This window comes from Astatotilapia calliptera, chromosome 3 (genome assembly GCF_964374335.1).
Source record: "Astatotilapia calliptera chromosome 3, fAstCal68.1, whole genome shotgun sequence".
Taxonomy (NCBI): Eukaryota; Metazoa; Chordata; class Actinopteri; order Cichliformes; family Cichlidae; genus Astatotilapia; species Astatotilapia calliptera.
This window is the reverse complement of record NC_137424.1, coordinates 58958741-58978121: the sequence shown is the minus strand read 5'-3', so window position 1 is coordinate 58978121 and position 19381 is coordinate 58958741. Positions and strand designations below refer to the sequence as shown.

Here is a 19381-nt window from a genome sequence, read left to right as displayed (position 1 = left end):
AAGGAGGAGAGGAATACAGGTGGAGGTGCCGCAGCGGAGCGGGGAAAGCATGATGCTGGAGGAGCGACTGCAAAATGCATTGGGATGGCAGCGATCTAACACCGAGAACTTATAAGTGAGGATACAAACATTTGAATCCGGTGGAAATGACTGAACAGTAGAACTCTGAAACTAAAGGTTCATTACTCTGTTACTTTTCAAGGCAAGGTAGACCGGAAAGTGGTAGGTTTTCTTTTCTTTTTTTTTCTTTTTTCTTAAGGAACCTATGTTGGATCTCACGGGGGCCCCTAATCTGAAAGGGATATACCCCACGAACCACAGGGACGCTGTGGGTAAGAAATACGTATTTTCAGTTTCTCTTAAGTTTCTTGTTATCTTGTTCCAAGTTCTTAGAGTTAGTGTGGGATGCTATGATAGTGATAAGCCAAAAATAAAGCAAAACTTAACAGTGAAAAGATGAGGAATATAACGCTGGTGTCAATGAATGTCAATGGGATGAATAACCCAATTAAAAGAAGCAAAGTGATACTCAAAATGAGAAAGCTTAATGCCAATGTAATATATCTACAGGAAACACATTTGTCGCAGGAAGAGCATGATAAATTGAAGAAATTTGGGTACAGAAATTCTTACTATAGTACTTGCAAGAAAAGTTGTAAAAGGGGGGTAGCAATACTTATTAAAAATTCAGTTAATTTTGAATGTTCTAAAGAAATTCGGGACAGTGAGGGGAGATACATTATTGTAAGAGGTAAACTAGAAGGGGAGGCGGTGACACTAATCAATCTCTATATTCCCCCTGAGAGCAACCAACAAAATGTGAAGACTCTACTTACTACAGTCATGTCAGAATCTGAAGGGACTGTGCTGTGTGCAGGAGACTTTAATGTGGTATTCGACCATAGAATTGATACAACAAGCACAAATAGAAGCAAAAACAGCCTGGCGAGAATGGTTAATACATTTATGAAGGAGCATGGAATGGTAGATGTATGGAGGGAACACCACCCACTGGATAAGGAGTATACACACTACTCAAAGACTCACAACACTTACTCAAGAATTGACTATGTCTTAATGAACAGATGGGATCTACACAGAGTAACTGAATGCACAATTGGAGTGGCAGATATTGCTGATCACTGTGCCATTCATTTAAAGCTAAATCTAAATAGTAGGCGTAGAAATACCTGTTGGAGGTTAAATCTGAGCTGTCTGAATAATAAAGAAACGAAAGACCAAATCAAGAAAGATATAAAGCAATACATAGAGGAAAACTCCACTGAAGAAATTAGCCCAACGGTGTTTTGGGATGCATTCAAAGCTGTGCTCAGAGGGAAGCTTATTGCTATAACTTCAAAACAACACCAAATGAGGAAGGCCCTGTACCTAAGCCAGGTGGAGGAATTGAAAAACACAGAAATATTATACCGAACAACTCGGAATGTTCAGCTCCAAGACAGAATTAAAACACTAATTCAGGAAATTGACAATATATTGACTGAAGAAGTGGAAAAAAAACTTAGATTTTTGAAACAGGATTATTATGAGAATGGCCCAAAGGAAGCTAGACTGATAGCACGGCGTCTTAGACAGCAGCAAGCTGTTAATACGATTCACAAGATTAGAGACCCATCTACAAATAACTTGCAGTATACCCAGGAAGCAATAGAAGAAACATTTAAGAAATATTACGAAAACTTGTATAAACAACCATGTTCCTCAAATAAAGATAAGAAAACTGCTTTTCTTAACTTCCTAGACTTACCACGTATTGGTACGCAGCAAAACAGCAAACTGACTGCCCCCATCAGTCATGAAGAAATATCTAGAGCAATTTCCAGTCTGAAAGCTAATAAATCACCGGGGGCCGATGGGTTCCCCTCAGAGTGGTACAAGAACTTTAAGGAGGAGTTGATACCAATGCTTCAATCATCATTCAATCATACCCTTGCGGAGGGTGTAACACCTCCCTCATGGAGAGAGGCGATTATCTCAGTAATCCCTAAAGAGGGAAAAGACACCGAATATTGTAACAACTACAGACCCATATCGGTTCTTAATGTGGACTACAAAATATACACATCTATAATCGCTAAGCGATATGGAGCAATTATGACAGACTTAATTAATGAAGACCAAACTGGCTTTATCTCAGGACGTAGAACTCAAGATAGTATAAGAAGGACCCTCCAAATAGTTAACTCAATACAAACAAAAAAGGGCAGTGCGGCCCTAGTAAGCCTGGATGCAGAGAAGGCTTTCGACAGTGTAGATTGGAACTTCCTATATGCCGTGCTTGAAAGGTTTGGTTTTAATGACGATGCTGTGATGTGTATCAAATCTATTTACCAATCTCCTACAGCTCGAATTAGAATCAATGGCAGCCTAACGGAGCAAATCTCTCTCGAGAGGGGTACCCGTCAGGGTTGTTGCCTCTCACCTCTTCTCTTCACTCTATATATTGAACCCCTGGCACAGGCCATCCGACAAAGTGAGGAGGTGAGAGGAATAAGTATTAAAGGGGAAGACCACATCATCAGCTTATTTGCAGATGATATCATACTCTACCTAGACAATCCAAACCAAACTTTAATTCCAATGTTTAATGTAATTAATATCTTTGCTGAACATTCGGGGTACAAAATTAATGTGACCAAAACTCAGATACTGGCTTTCAACTATTTGCCATCTGAAGAGGTTAAAAATAAGTTTAGACTGAACTGGACTGCAAAACAAATGAAATACTTGGGTGTAACCGTGACTAAACAATTGAGTGACCTTTTTAAAACAAATTATGATAGGCTGACCACTCAGATTAAACACGATCTAAACCGATGGTCAACTCTTACACTAGACTTTAGTGCAAGAATCACAACAATAAAAATGAGTGTCCTCCCACGGTTATTGTACCTTTTCCAATCTCTGCCAGTTAAGATCCCAGTGGAAAAATTCAAGGACTGGGATAGGCTCATCTCTAGATTTGTATGGAATGGTAAAAGGCCTAGAATAAAATACACAACATTACAACTATCTAGGAAGCAGGGTGGTGTGGGACTCCCTAATCTAAAAGATTATTATCATGCGGCCCAAACCAGACCGGCGATAAAGTGGTGTGATCAGAACTTTAATGCTAAATGGAAAGATATTGAAATAAAAGTACGGGATGTCCCAGTCCAGACTTTTCTTGGAAATGAGCAACTTAAGAAAACCTTACAGCATTTCCTTGATCCTATAACATCCCACACTCTAGAGATATGGTTTGGCCTAGTTAAACAAAGTAAGTTGGAAAGGGAGGTTAAGATGTTAAACTGGGCTGCCTATGTTGTTGGTGATATACTAAGTGCTCACGACCCAGGATTCAGGAAGTGGGAACAAAAAGGAATAACAGCGATTTGTACAGTAATGAAAGATGGCCATTTGATGAGTTTCCAAGATTTAAAAGATCGGTATAGTCTAGAGAAAACCGATTTTTACCGGTACCTGCAACTCAGAGACTACTTTTCAAAGGAAATACGAAGTTCGCGTACGTCTTATGGCATCCTGAATTGTATAATTAAATCATACAGGGGCCTCCAATTCAAGGAGATTTCTGTACTATATAAAAATCTAAGAGAGAACACGGCAACAGCAACTGAATACATAAAAAAGAAATGGGAGCAGGAAATAAAAACTGATATCTCAACTGAGGAATGGTTAGATATGTGTGAAACCCAGAACACAACGACTAACTCAAGATGCTGGAGAGAATTTGGGTGGAAACACCTTACTCGATTCTTTATTACACCAAAAATCAAAAGTAAACAGACTCAAGACAGTTTGCCATGCTGGAGAAGATGTGGTAACATGGAAGCACATCATACGCACGTGTTTTGGGAGTGCCTGAAACTGCATAATTTTTGGAAGAACGTGAGTCTTGTAATAGGCAATATCTTGGGCTACCAATTACCACACAATTTTAAAACTGTATATCTTGGGAATATTAGAGAGTATGTTCTGTACGACGACTTGTATTTGACAAAAATCCTATTGATAGCTGCAAAGAAAGCTATAACAAGAAACTGGTACAAACTGGCTCCGCCTTCATCAAAAGACTGGTTAAATATTGTTGGAGAAATCTATGCAATGGAAAAAATGACTTACATTCTCAGATTAAAGGAAGATATTTCCGTTGCTAAGTGGGAGAAGTGGACATTGTATGGCACCAAGGAAAATTAATGAACGAACAAAACATTTAAGGTCTATGACTCTGTATATCTATTGATGCATGCCTGTATAAAAGTACATATATAAGCTGGAGTATGTATGCTGCTGAGCAAAGGCAGGCATGCATACGGTAGTTGATTAGAATTGGCACCCACACCTTTTGTTCGCTTTAGTTCTGTTTTGTTTTGACTGTGTGCTTGCATGGTTATTTCTCCTGTAATGCAAAACATGTCTATGTTTAAACTGTGACAAAACTATCAATAAAAATTACAGTGTCAAAAAAAAAGTTAATAAATGTGTTTTTTATATTTATCAACCTAAAAAAATAAACAATTAGTCTGATTTGATGTTACAGTTAAAAAAGTGTTTGTGTTTTTATCTGAAGATTATGTAAATATCTGATTTCAACTGTATATTTGATGATGTCGGTGTTTGGCTTGATTATCAGCACAAAGAGGGAAAGAGAGGAACAGAGAGGGAGATGGAGAATGAGGACAGAACAGAGATGGAACAAGAGCAGGTGAGACACATGTTAGTCAAACGGTTGTTTACCAAAAGTATCACCGTATCATAGGTACTCATGTATCTCGTACCTAGTGTTTCTTTTTAGGTTTGTTATTTTTCAAATTCTATATTTATTAAGTTTTGCTGGCTTGTTTGCACAACAAGGCTAAATAATTATATAAACTTTTCTCAATCTAAATAGTGGACTTTGGTAGAATTAAAAAAATAAGTGTAGTGCAGGTCTATGATGATTTTTAGTGCTACTATCATCTAGTTTTGATTCTGGTTCTGTCTTGGTTACTGTTGTAGTCCTGTTTTAATTCCGGATCAGTTCTGGGTCTGGTTGAATTGGGCTTTAGTCCTCGTGTCTTGATACAGCCCTGATTTTGTTCTGCATTGCTGCTTAATTAAAAAACTAGTTTAAGGTGTCCTGCATATGTGATATATATTTTTCCCTATATGAAGTCATTCTTTTTTTAACAAAACTCAAAACAGAGCAAATTAATCTTTTAGTCATTTCCAAACCCCCCCCCCCCCCCTCCCCCCAATCCCACATGCATACTACCCTTTAGGGCTAAGCCCCGGGTGTATCAAATGTCTGCCTGTCGGATTCAAATATTGGGGATGGATACAAGAGGAAAAACCACAATAACAACACTGGTCCGGCCGGGTTGAGTCAAACGATGATTTTAATGATCACACGCGTGGGAGATGGACACCGTACGCAGACAGCATCAGATCTCAAAATGGTGGAGCATTGATCAAACTCTTATAACCTCTGGTTCTCCCACCTTATCATAAAAGCCTAAACATTCACATTCTTTCTCTCACTCAGCGCCTAAGCTACGACCTTGGCTCCATGTTTATCTGCTCCTGCTGAGATGGGGCAGAAAACTCCAGTATGTTCTGTTCTCTTCTAATCAGACAAATAAGGCGATGACTTTCTGCAAACAGTATTTCTTATAACTCAGCAGTATAATGCATCATAAAACAATATCATTCATTCACAATAAATCAGCAGTCTAATGTAATGCAAATCAGTTTAACAAATGTAATAGTTATTACCTTCTTCTAATTCAGGAGAATAATGCAAACTAAAACTATATAATAATTCACAATCTTTAATTAGGGGTCTAACATGGCATAAAATAATATTATAATCCCACACTCTCCAGCCATTTTTGGTTTAAAGACCTTACATCTTCTTTGTCCTTACATCGTATGAGCCCCCACTGAAATATGAGGAACTCTGACACTCAAGAAAACAACAAACAATCCTCCTGACTAACAAAAGAAAAACAACTATTATTAAAGGCTTAGTGTAGTGTGGCAAAACCTTTATTAAGTTGTTTTCAACAATGTTATGTTTATGTAATAAGTCCCTCATGTTCCACAGGTGGTGGCCTGACTTCTCCCCCCCTTTGTTGTGTGTGGAAATAATTATGCTTACGTCTGTTCAGAGTATTTTCTGTCGTGCTTTGCTGAAATTCTTTGTTCTTGTTTTTATCTGATATATTTAACTTTCTTTGGGTTATCATTAGTTACTAATGATAGTAACTAATGGTTATCGTTAGTAACTAATGGTTTTCATTAGTTAGTAATGATAACCATAATTTCTTTGTACACCATTTGTCTGCTTTAAACTGCTCTTCTTCATAGATTCAGTTAAAGCCTGAAAGCTCTTCCCTTTTCACCTCTTCTCTCATTTGTCGTTGACTCCCCTTCAGATCTGCACTTTGAAGATGGGTGTAATCAACATGTGGTGACGTGTAAGAGCTGACAGGCTCCATTCACATGTTGTTGAGATCAGAGCTCTGTGTGAGTTTCTCTTCCTTATAACTGAAACTACTCTGTCACTGACACTGAGAGGAGAAATGGCGCAGAAAGGAGTTCAGCTGAACAGAGAAACCTTCTCTTGTTCCATCTGTTTGGATCTACTGAAGGATCCAGTGACTACAGCCTGTGGACACAGCTACTGCAGGAACTGTATTAAACGTTTCTGGGATCAAGAGGACAGGAAGGGAATCCACAGCTGCCCTCAGTGCAGGAAGACTTTCACACCGAGGCCTGTCCTGGAGAAAAACATCGTGTTAGCAGCTTTAGTGGAGCAGCTGAAGAAGAGTGGACTCCAAGCTGCTCCAGCTGATCACTGCTATGCTGGACCTGAAGATGTGGCCTGTGATGTCTGCACTGGGAGGAAGCTGAAAGCCATCAAGTCCTGTTTATCTTGTCCAGCCTCTTACTGTGAGAAACACCTCCAACCTCACTATGATGCAGCTCCATTAAAGAAACACAAGCTGGTGGCCCCCTCCAAGAAGCTCCAGGAGAACATCTGCTCTCGTCATGATGAGGTGATGAAGATTTTCTGTCGTACTGATCAGCAGAGTATCTGTTATCTCTGCACGATGGATGAACATAAAGGCCATGAAACAGTCCCAGCTGCAGCAGAAAGGACTGAGAAGCAGAAGGAGCTCGAGGTGAGACGACTAAACATCCAGCAGAGAATCCAGGAGCGAGAGAAAGATGTGAAGCTGCTTCAACAGGAGGTGGAGGCCATCAATGGCTCTGCTGATAAAGCAGTGGACGACAGTGAGAAGATGTTCACTGAGCTGATCCGTCTCCTCCAGAAAAGAAGCTCTGATGTGAAGCAGCAGGTCAGATCCCAGCAGGAAACTGAAGTGAGTCGAGTCAAAGAGCTTCAGGAGAAGCTGGAGCAGGAGATCGCTGAGCTGAAGAGGAAAGACGGCGAGCTGGAGCAGCTCTCACACACAGAGGATCACAACCAGTTTCTACACAACTACCCCTCACTGTCAGCACTCAGTGAGTCTACACACTCATCCAGCATCAATATTCGTCCTCTGAGCTACTTTGAGGATGTGACAGCAGCTGTGTCAGAGACCAGAGATAAACTACAGGACATCCTGAGAGAGGAATGGACAAACATCTCACTGACAGTCACTGAAGTGGATGTTTTACTGTCACCACCAGAGCCAAAGACCAGAGCTGGATTCTTAAAATATTCACGTGAAATCACACTGGATCCAAACACAGCAAACAGATATCTGCTATTATCTGAGGGGAACAGAAAAATAGAAGTAATGACACAGAAAGTGTCTTATTCTGATCATCCAGACAGATTCGTATATTATTGGCAGGTCCTGAGTAGAGAGAGTCTGACTGGACGTTGTTACTGGGAGGTGGAGTGGAGAGGAAAACTGGTTTATGTAGCAGTTGCATACAAGAATATCAGAAGAGCAGGGCGCTCAGATGAATGCAAATTTGGATACAATGACAAATCTTGGGCATTACGTTGTGAAAAGGACAGATGTAAATTTTTCCACAATAATGTCCAAACTGTCCTCTCAGGTCCTCGGTCCTCCAGAGTAGGAGTGTACCTGGATCACAGAGCAGGTATTCTGTCTTTCTACAGCGTCTCTGAAACCATGACTCTCCTCCACAGAGTCCAGACCACATTCACTCAGCCGCTCTATGCTGGACTTTGGCTTTATGGAGATGGAGACACTGCAAAGTTTATTAAACTGAAGTAGACAGAAGTCATTGCCAGAAAGTTGCTGAAAACATGCTTTAGTTTCCAGTTTCCCTTGTCTCTTGTTCACACAGAGATCACATGTCAGTCGCACTTTATCTTTGCTACTTTGACATCTTATTATTTATTATCTAGTTAATGACTGACTTTGTTTGAGGGGCCCTCCATCTTATGTGTGTTTAGCCTCCATGACTTTAGCTGTTGAGGTTGTCACTGTTCACGATGATTTTCATTCAGCTAAACTGTTGTTCGTGTTCATGAAAATTTAATTTTCTGTGCCAGAAATGCTTTGTGACTAGTCATTGGTTTCATGTTTGAAGAAAAAGCAGGTTCTGTTTTTATAACTATTGTTAACTGTATCATCATTATTCTTACTTTTAATATTAGAAAGGAAGGAAACAGATGCAAGGATGCAGTCATTGTTGATCTACTTTTAGCAAACATCTGCAGCGTTTTTATAAAAGAAGTTCAATCAGGATGTTTCCTTTAATGGGCGATCGTGGCTCAAGAGTTGGGAGTTCGCCTTGTAATCGGAAGGTTGCCGGTTCGAGCCCCGGCTTGGACAGTCTCGGTCGTTGTGTCCTTGGGCAAGACACTTCACCGGTTGCCTACTGGTGGTGGTCAGAGGGCCCGGTGGCGCCAGTGTCCGGCAGCCTCGCCTCTGTCAGTGCGCCCCAGGGTGGCTGTGGCTACAATGTAGCTTGCCATCACCAGTGTGTGAATGTGTGTGTGAATGGGTGGATGACTGGATATGTAAAGCGCTTTGGGGTCCTTAGGGACTAGTAAAGCGCTATATAAATACAGGCCATTTACCATTTAATAAATGCAGCTTAAGCTTACTTGTAGATACAGTTTGTGGGATAAAAAGGGGATGTTTTTGTCTTTTTGGTCTCATTATTTTAATATGGCACTATTAGTCCATTAGAATCAGATAATCAGCTTTGCATTAAACATGTATTGAAGTTTTTGACCTTACAGTATCTTTTGTATTACAGTGATTGTTATAACTTTAGATTGATCTTTTCCTTACAGGTACCAGAATAATAATATGATCTTTCATTGCAGGTGTAACCATGATCATCTTATACATATTGCAGTTTGTTGCTCATTATAGAGTTGTGCTCAAGTTAATCAAGGGTTAAAAGCTACAGTCAGCGCGATGTCTGGCTGATCTATGGAGGGGAAAGGCTTTGAGCTTAGAAGGCCGCACGCGCTTACACAGCACTTATACAATGTTATTCTTGGTGATCTTGTGCTTAGTTATGTTTCCTGTTATGTTTTAAGTAGAAGTAGCTGATCAAGCAATATTCATTTAATATTATATACTTGGTTCAGAGCAGTATACACTGATCGTCTTAATCAATGTGGAAGTCCTTGTAGCTGCAATGTTGTGTCTTAGCAGGGGACAGATGGTTCCAGGAGACGGGGGCAGTCAGCGTCTGCCCTCTGGAAGGAGATAATGTTATTTTCTGTGTTAAATAAAACTGTCAACATCGATTGTATCACACCTGTCACTACGCATGAAGGGGCGTTCTAATACCCTGATTTCATAAAACTATGGAGATGTGTTTTTTGAGATGAGATCTGAGGCTGTCTGCATACAGTGTCCATCTCCCACGTGTGTGATCATTAAAATCATCGTTTGACTTAACCCGGCCGGACCAGTGTTGTTATTGTGGTTTTTCCTCTTGTCTCCATCCCCAATTTTTGAACTCGTAACAAGTTTCACAGTTGGAATTGGTTTATTTTCGTCTCTAATCATGTCTTTAAATATTGATGATTATAATTATTCAGACTATAGATATATTTTGTTATATAAAATATATTAATAAACTTTATGTTGTCCTCACAAGTTGGGAATCTGGAATTGTTTTATTAACAAATATTTGAATCTAAAATTGTTATAATTTATTAGTTTATTTTATTTCATATGTATTTGATTTTGTAAAACCTCTGCATGTCTTTCAGAATGGAAACACTGATACAGACAGTTTGCAGCTTGATACTCATGTTTGTGCAAATGTGGAGTCACATGATCACTCTGCTGTAAACCCGTGTAGTCAGTAGATGGTGCTGTTGGACTGTGTTTGTCTTTGTGAAGTTAGGATGTACTTAGTTTAACACAGAAATATGTGTACGAGTTTTAGTTTAATTAATTATAACTGTTATATAAACCTACAGACGTGACATGAAACTAAATGTTATTTCTTGTTGTTTATTTCCTCTTCAGAGCAAAGCTCAATGCACACTCACAGATTACAAAGACTGTAAAACCTGTATTACTGTGCCCTTCATTACTGTGCTGTGTAAATATCTGAGCCAACGAAATAAATGACTGCACTGCATTTGATTGACTCCTGCTTGTTCTGATTGACACCCCCAGAAAGACACAACACAAAGAGCTGCAATACGTACCAGTTATCAATATTCTGATCGGCTGACCTCCATTCCTATTCTCTTTGCCTTCAACCCCACAGACCCCCTAACCACCCCCCTGTCCCCCTTCAGCTACAAGTGCGAGTTTTGCATCACATCTCTCTTAAGAAGTGCTGCAAAAGTCAAAGCACAGTGTGTGAATTTGTGATTTCAGAGGAGGCAGTCAAGCTGTCAGGGCCGAGAGGCCAGCGTGAAAGTGGACCCACAAGCAGACTCAAGGCACGGCTGTTTGAAACTCAGCCTGATTTCATTAAATACAGAGATAAAGAGCTGTAAAATGTGACAAGGAGGATGCTTCTGAGAAGCTGGATCCACTGTGACAGAGGAAAGCCTTATTATTTCCAGTGCAGGTGAGTTGTACTGGAAGGTTGCTTCCTTAGCAGGCTGGCTAATCTGGGTTTTGAAGGGAGGGAGATCTTTTCTGGAGCGATGGATGGTTGCAGTGAGTAGGAAAGCAGGCCGGTGGGTTCCCAGATTCTCCACAGGAAGGGACGGCTCCTGACAGGTAAGATTGGGATAGGCAGTCGGTCGGAGGGAAGGACCAGTGTCACAAGAAATCCAGATAAGAGCGGAGTTGAGTGGATAATGATCTGTAGGTGCAGGGAACTGGAGACAAAAAGGCGGCGAAATTAAACAGGGAAACACTTGGAGCAAGTAGAACATGGAGGCCGATTTAAAACTTCACCCACAGGCAGGGCATGAGTTTTGAAAAGAGTAAGAAAATATTCCCCAAACAACACCAACACTCCGGATCATGACACGAGCACTTGTATTCACTGATCTGAGAGGTTGGAATAACAGAGTTGTGGTTCTAAGTAGTAAAAATAATAAATAAATATGAAATATTTAAAAATTGCAAGTTTGCAGCTCTAAATCTGCCCCAGGGCAGCTGTGGCTACAACTGTAGCTTGCCTCCACCAGTGTGTGAATGGGTGGATGACTGGGTGTGTAAAGCGCTTTGGGGTCCCTAGGGGGGACTAGTAAAAGCGCTATATAAATACAGGCCATTTACCATTTAAGTATATTTGTGAAAAATATTAATCGTTTGTGAATATTTTTTTCTGTAACTGTAGTTTAATACAAGTATGTGAAAACATTTTATTAGTAAAAAAAAACAAAAAAACTGTTCTACACATTCTGACTTTTTATTCTATGCATTCTCGCATTTTGCAGCATATTTAACTTGATATTCAATGGCCTAAAACACAAGAACACTTGCAGTGCACCTGCCCATCAAGAGTAAAAGGCCACGCCCACCAGGGAGGGTAGGAGTACTGGTGGGCGAACTCACTCAAGACAAATCTCCTCCACACATAGCTGGACTGACCATCGGGCATACCGGGCATTTGCCCGGTGGGCCACTTGCGATTTTTTGTTTTTATGGGCCGATCGATTTTCTTTTTTTTCTTTTTCTTTTTTGGAAGGGTATAAATAATGAAAGGTGTTGGATTGGCCAATTGGTCATGATTGACTCTGGGCTGGACCAATTACAGCCGAGGAGGTCGGATGCACCCTCCCCCTTGTTTAGCAATCTTATAGACAACTAAAGAAAATGGAGAACAAAATAAGGAAAGGAGGTGCAGAAAAAATTAGGGCCAAAAGAAACAAGCCCTTCAGGCAGACGCTGCCAAATGTGTAAAAATAACTGAATTGTTTGGCGGTAGCTATAGCATAGCATAGCATCTTTATTTATAACGCACTTTACATCCAACTATGTTGACCAAAGTGCTACAAATATAAAACAGAGAGGAAACAGTTTAAATTACATATAAAATATCTTAAAATTAAAAGTAATATAATTAATAAGAAACGTATTAAGAGACATCAACAAGTCCTGCTGTGCTAAAAGCCAAGGTTTTAAGACGTAATATGTATACTTAATATGTTTTAAGACGTGATTTAAAAACAGATAAGGAAGGTGCCTGTCTAACATGTAAAGGCAACTCATTCCACAATTTTGGTGCTGCCACAGCAAACGCCCGATCCCCTCTGAGCTTACGATTAGTCCTGGGCACACTCAGGAGGAGCTGGTCTGCCGACCTGAGGGACCAGGAAGGTATGTATGGATGAAGAAGCTCAGAGAGGTACACAGGGGCAGCATTGGACAAACATTTAAAAACAAATAAAAGCATCTTAAAATGGATCCTAAAATGCACGGGCAGCCAATGAAGTGAATATAAAACTGGGGTGATATGCTCGTATCTATGAGTGCCAGTTAAAAGGCGTGCAGCAGCATTCTGGACTAACTGCAGTCGAAAAACAGAAGATCGACTCACCCCAAAATAAAGAGAATTACAGTAATCCAGCCGAACGGTTACAAAAGCGTGGATTACTGTTTCAAATTGCTGTCTCGTAAGAAAGTGCTTAATTTTGGCCAGTTGCCTCAGATGAAAGAAACTAGACCTTGCAACCAACCCGATCTGGCTTTCAAGCTTAAGCTCAGGATCCATTTTAAAACCCAGATTAACAATCTCTGGTTTACAGAATGATTTCAGGGATTGCAAATCAACACACGGAACAGCAGTGGAGGCAGGTCTGAACACCATTACTTCAGTTTTAGAATCATTAAAACAAAGAAAGTTTAGCGCCAACCACGACTTGACGTCCTCCAGACATGTTTGTAAACGATTTACAGACGACCCATCTTTCTTTTTAAGAGGAACATAAATCTGGCAGTCATCTGCAGAGGTGGGACCAAGTCATTGTTTTGCAAGTCTCAAGTAAGTCTCAAGTCTTTATCCTCAAGTCTCAAGTCAAGTCTCAAGTAATGTCAGGCAAGTCAGAGTCAAGTCTCAAGTCACTGGTGTAAAAGTCCGAGTCAAGTCACAAGTCTGAAACTTTGAATTTCAAGTCCTTTCGAGTCTTTAAAAAAAAACAAACGAAAAAATAATGTTGCAGTTATGCTAAATGTAAATATTAGACCATGTAATTTTAAAATCTGTGTTTTTCTCAACACATGACAAAATAGTGAACGTAGAAAATATACACAAATTGTGAAATTGCACCTCTTTAAAATGCAGCTCAATTAAACTTAGCTCCAAGAATAATTTTCACCGACAGTTCTGAGATACGCTGCATGTTATTCTTGGATGCGGTTGTAGGACCGGCTTTAAAATCGCATGACAAAAATATCATACACATTAAAAAAAACTGTATCACCAACATAGCCTGGACAACATTTGCTAGTTAGATGAAGTCAGCTATCTCATTGTAGCATATTTATATGCATATTTATAATTATACGGTTCTTGGAGTGAGTGCGTACACTCATGAAGTTTAGTAACTTCAGGTCACTGCAACAAGCCCAGGTACAGTTTACCGCCGGATGGGTACAGGACCTTGAAATGCACCGTGTAGAACGAAAGACCATCGTACGTATCATAAGTTTACCAGTCTCACAAATCGTCATCATAAATACACGTTCGTTAACCGTTTATTAATAGGACCTTTGAGCTCAATGGTAATTAATTAGTAGTGGAAATAATTTCTGGTTCGCGTCACAGAAATGTAGCAGTGACAATAATACTGTATGCTGTAATCGTACTGGGCAATTAGTGATACAAAAAACCTGTTTTATCCTGTGAATAAAAGTATATGTTTTTGTCAATGTACCATAATAACAGAAGCGAAACGCAATATTGTGTCAGGACAATTCACTATTTATGCACAATAAATAAAGGAGCATAGCGCCACAATTTCTGTTCAGCACCAGACTTGCTTGTAACCTATATCACTAATTATGTTATGAAAATGACGTATTAACTACAACAGCAGACTGACCTTCGTGTAAATGCTTGGAGCAGACTAACCTGTGAGCTGGAGGGTTCTGGGACGTTATATTTGATCTTTGAATGGCTGCAATCCAGGCCATCCGTCGCATCTTTGTTACTTCGGAAACATGGCTTGAACAATTTCTCTTCAACGACGTAATCCGATAACAACCGATCTCTTTACCCGTCGGCTTCCTGTGGCTGTCATGCGACCGGCTATTGCAGTTAATAATACAACAGCTTCTTGCCATTTTTGTGTTTCTTTTTATCGCTGTATAACTGATTTTAATTGAAAGCCTGCGTGCGCTAGTACCGCTTGCCACGAGTTCCCAGAATCCTTTGCGGTTCTACCCGTGAATGACGTCACATTTTCAATCTCTATATAATATGCATGTTAAATTTTATATTTGGGGTAAAATATCAAGTCTTTTCAAGTAAACCGGTTCAAGTCCAATTCAAGTCCCAAGTCATTGGTGTAAAAGTCCAAGTCAAGTCACAAGTCTTAGAACATTTTTTCAAGTCAAGTCTAAAGTCATAAAATTAATGACTCGAGTCTGACTCGAGTCCAAGTCATGTGACTCGAGTCCACACCTCTGGTCATCTGCATAACAGTGAAACGAGAGTCTGTGTTTTCTAAAAATTGAGCCCAATGGAAGTAAATAAAGTGAAAATAGGATAGGGCCCAGAATGGAACCCTGTGGTACTCCATGAGACAACGGAGCTCGGGAGGACTCACAGTTTCCTAAGCGAACTGAAAAGGTTCGGTTTGTTAAGTAAGACCTGAACCATTTCAGAGCCACACCTGTTATACCGACACACTGCTCCAAACGTGAGATTAAAATTTCATGGTCTACAGTGTCAAATGCAGCAGTTAAATCGAGTAAAATAAGAATGACACTTTCACCAGAATCACATGATAAAAATATATCATTATGGCATAGCTTCCACAGATTTAGCAACATCAGCAAGTGGTGGAGGCCAGCAGGTGGATAAGGGAAAGGGGAGGCAAGAGGAGGAGAGACCCGAGGCGGCCGCCGGTCATAGTGGCAGAGGAACTGAACTTCAGGCAAGAAGTTATGACCTGCTGTCTGTCTGTGTCAGATATAAACCAAGTTTAGTTGTAGTTTGTTTTCGTTGTGCTGACTTTTTACAGTCGCTTAGAATAACTGGTACTGCGTACTAGCTAGCATGACGGAGTATATATACTGCTGGGCGGGTGCTATGAAGTTACTGATAGTAAATTTTATTTTATGCTTAAGGTTAGTTTCTCAAACTCCTCAAGATATTAACAAATTGTGCCAATCCTTACATGTTGCACCAGGCTGATTTATCATCAAAAGTGGAGAAGTCTGTGACAGAGGAGACAGAAGAGCAGCAGAGAGAGAAATAAAAGAGCAGGAAAGAGAGATGGAGATGGAGAGATGACTTTATGTCATCCACGAGGGATGCATTTGACATATGTTTCACATATTATAGCCCAACAAGTTACTTATAGCAATTTAAATACGAGCAATCAGTTTTTGGCAAATACCAGAAATCAGTTTTTGGCAGACAATCACTTTTTGGCACAACACCGGCTATTGCAGTTAATAATACAACAGCTTCTTGCCATTTTTTGTGTTTCTTTTTATCACTGTGTAACTGAGTTCATTTGAAAGCCTGTGTGCGCTAGTACCTCTTGCCACAAGTTCCCAGAATCCTTTGAGGTTTTACCCCTGAATGACGTCACATTTTTGGTGGGCCGGTCTCTAGTCAAAATGTCCGAACCGATTTTTTGTCCCAGTCCAGCCCTGGATGATAGCCATTTGATACACACTGTTAGAAAAAGCATCTTGAAAAAACGGTGATATTCCGGCAGCTGGTGCGCCAAAATACGACCGTATAATTACATAAAATAACTGTCCCATAAAAATGCGGTCATTTTCAGTAATGAAAATAGAGTTTGTTGCGCTAATTTGACATGGGATTCTGCCTTTTCCAAGTGCTTTTAGACATTAAATTAGGAACATTTTTACGTGATCAAACAATTAAATTACCTATAAACAAGGTCACTGAATGTGGAAATATGAATCATAATACGTAAATGTACAGAAATATACAGTTAACAGTTGGTTTGAATAATAATGGATTGCATGCCCTGGGACAGAGGCGAGGGTGCCATATCACACCATCGGCCCCTTTGGCCCCCACTAGTAGGCGGTAGGTGAAGAGTCCTGACCACGGACACAACGACGGAGAGTGTCCGAGCCGGGGCTCGAACCGGCAATCTTCTGATCACAAGGTGAACTGCCAACTCTTAATTTACATTCAAAATGTGAAGTCAAAGTCTATTTACGTAACTTTAATGATATTCTAGAAGAACAGAACATTACTATAAAATGCACAGTAAAATACCTTCATATTAGGGTTTTTTTCCTACGGTCGCAGCCATACCCGCGACCTTGTTGTTAGTTCACATTCATTGGCCGATGCTTAGCGTCAAGTTATTTATATTAATTGCAATTCCTTCCTCTACATTTATTTTTCAAAATATATAATTAGCACAGCGTGGCCGTGCAATGTTTTACACTGTGGCATGCAGAGAAATCTTAACGAAGAAGCTCACAGAGAGAGATTAAGCTTGTTATTCAACCCCAAGCTGATAGGGAGAGCTCCTTATTAAAACACTTGCCGTGCTACTATGTGCCTCAATGTTCAACAACAGCACAACAGAAGTCACTCATGGTACAGCACTCTCTCTACAAAACAACAACTGTCAGTGATGCTGCACCACGGCGTAAACACAACATTCAAGATAACAGTTAAAAGTAACGTAACCATAAACAATAAAACAAGAACATCTAAACAGCAGCACATGTCCCGACGCATGATGGAAGAGAACTAGCTGTTCCCGCAACACGCCACAATATTTTTTTTTGTTTTTATTCCTATTAATTATATTTTCACTTGTTACCTCTGAATTATTGAATCAGACCTAGGTGACATGAAGTTTTCAGCAAAATTATAATTCAAATACTCCTTTAATAATTGATTATTCTCATTAATTTTCGATCATTTTATTTATTTTTCCATAGTATTACATTTGACTTAACAGATCATTCTCTCACATAACAGACAAATATTCGTGAAATTATGATACATTTCTGAATGTATTTTTAGAATGTAAATATGCATATGTCAAAAAAAATATATTAAACAAAACAAGTAAATTGTGTTTTATTACATTTACAGTGATGGCGACCGTGCCTCAGGGGGTTGGGAAGCGTATCTGTAAACGGAAGGTTGCCGGTTCGATCCCCGGGCTCTCTGTCCTGGTCGTTGTGTCCTTGGGCAAGACACTGTACCCTACCGACTACTGGTGTTGGCCAGAGGGGCCGATGGCGCAATATGGCAGCCTGGCTTCTGTCAGTCTGCCCCAGGGCAGCTGTGGCTACAACCGTAGCTGCCTCCACCAGTGTGTGAATGTGAGAGTGAATGAACAGTGGCATTGTAAAGCGCTTTGGGTGCCTTGAAAAGCACTATATAAATCCAATCCATTATTATGTTATGTTATTTTACATTTGACGTGTCAGATCACAGTCTACTTATGTAAATGTAATGATATTCTAGAAAAACAGTACACAACTGTAAAATACACAGTAAAATAATCTGAAATTACTGTTTTTTGGAACAGTGCAGTGTGTGGCGTATGGTTTGAGCACTGACGGGCTGACTCTCCACGCCTTCAACATCTTCAGCAATGCTGTCAGCACTCATACATCTATTTTCAAAAGATAACTTCTGGACATGACGCTGAGCATGTGCACTCAACTTCTTTTGTTGTTCATTGCGAGGCCTGTTCTGAGTGGAACCTGTCCTGTTAAGCTGCTGTATGGTGTTGCCCATCATGCTGCAGCTCGGTTTCAGGGTGTTGGAAATATTCTTATAGCCTAAGCCATTTTTATGTAGAGTAACAATTCTTTTTTTCAGATCCTCAGAGCAGTCTTGGCAATGATGTGCCATGTTAGACTTCCAGTGACCAACATGAGAGAGATTGAGAACAATATCACCAAATTCAACACACTTGTTCCCCATTTGCACCTGAGATCGTGTAACACTAAGGAGTCACATGACACCAGGAAGGGAAAATGGCTAATTGGTTAAAATTTGGACATTTTCACTTAGGGGTGTACTCACTTTTGTTGCCAGTGGTTTAGGCAATAATCAGTTATTTAATGTTTTAAATAGAACTGTCTAAACTTGACTGGTGCTGTTATTGGGTTGCAATTTTAAATCCAACATGATGACTTTTATCCAGCAAATTAGTTGCAGTGTCAGGTTTTTAGATAAAATTAAAATCAAACCAGCTCATAGGGTCAGGACTATTTGCTTTTATGCAGGCCTTACAGTAAGAAGCAATTAATCCTACTCGACATTTTTATGACTTTAAAATAAGTTGCACTGCCAAATTGAAAAGAGCTCTATAAATGCAATCCATTATTATTATTAATTAGTATTATTATTTAATAATAATAATAATAATAATTATTATTATTATTATTTTTATTAATAATAATAATAATAATAATAATAGTAGTAAAATAGCGCACAAAACTGTCAAAATTGGTCCGTGTCAGGTGTCGAGGAACCAGGACATATTAATGGGAAGTGGACTACTGGAACACGAAGGCAGAAGTGGGCAAGAGATGAGAAGAGGGTGCTGGAATGCTACTAAGCAAGTAACTCCAGCAGAAGAAGAGGATGTCGCACCTATGGAATCCCGGCATAGAGATTGACAGCAAAACAACTAGTATCTTAATGTTCCAACATTCGGAAAAAGGAATTGCTCTCACGGCTAGAGATTGACAAGGTACAACACAAATCCTACGGCAAGGGAGAGCCAGGATGACAGGTCAGGGAGGACATATCATATATCTAA

At 39.8% G+C, this 19381-nt stretch overlaps 1 protein-coding gene across 1 annotated transcript; it reads left to right on the top strand.

The window, feature by feature from the left end:
* Positions 1–5938: 5938 nt before the first annotated feature.
* Positions 5939–10602, top strand: LOC113017265 (tripartite motif-containing protein 16-like). The gene has a single exon (XM_080292661.1). It carries the CDS (start codon positions 6585–6587, stop codon positions 8256–8258), a length of 1674 nt encoding a protein of 557 aa, XP_080148787.1. The 5' UTR covers positions 5939–6584; the 3' UTR covers positions 8259–10602.
* Positions 10603–19381: the final 8779 nt, after the last annotated feature.

Bases quoted from the DNA above. Each gene is read 5' to 3' on its own strand.
- LOC113017265 (XM_080292661.1), top strand. From the start codon at position 6,585: ATGGCGCAGAAAGGAGTTCAGCTGAACAGAGAAACCTTCTCTTGTTCC.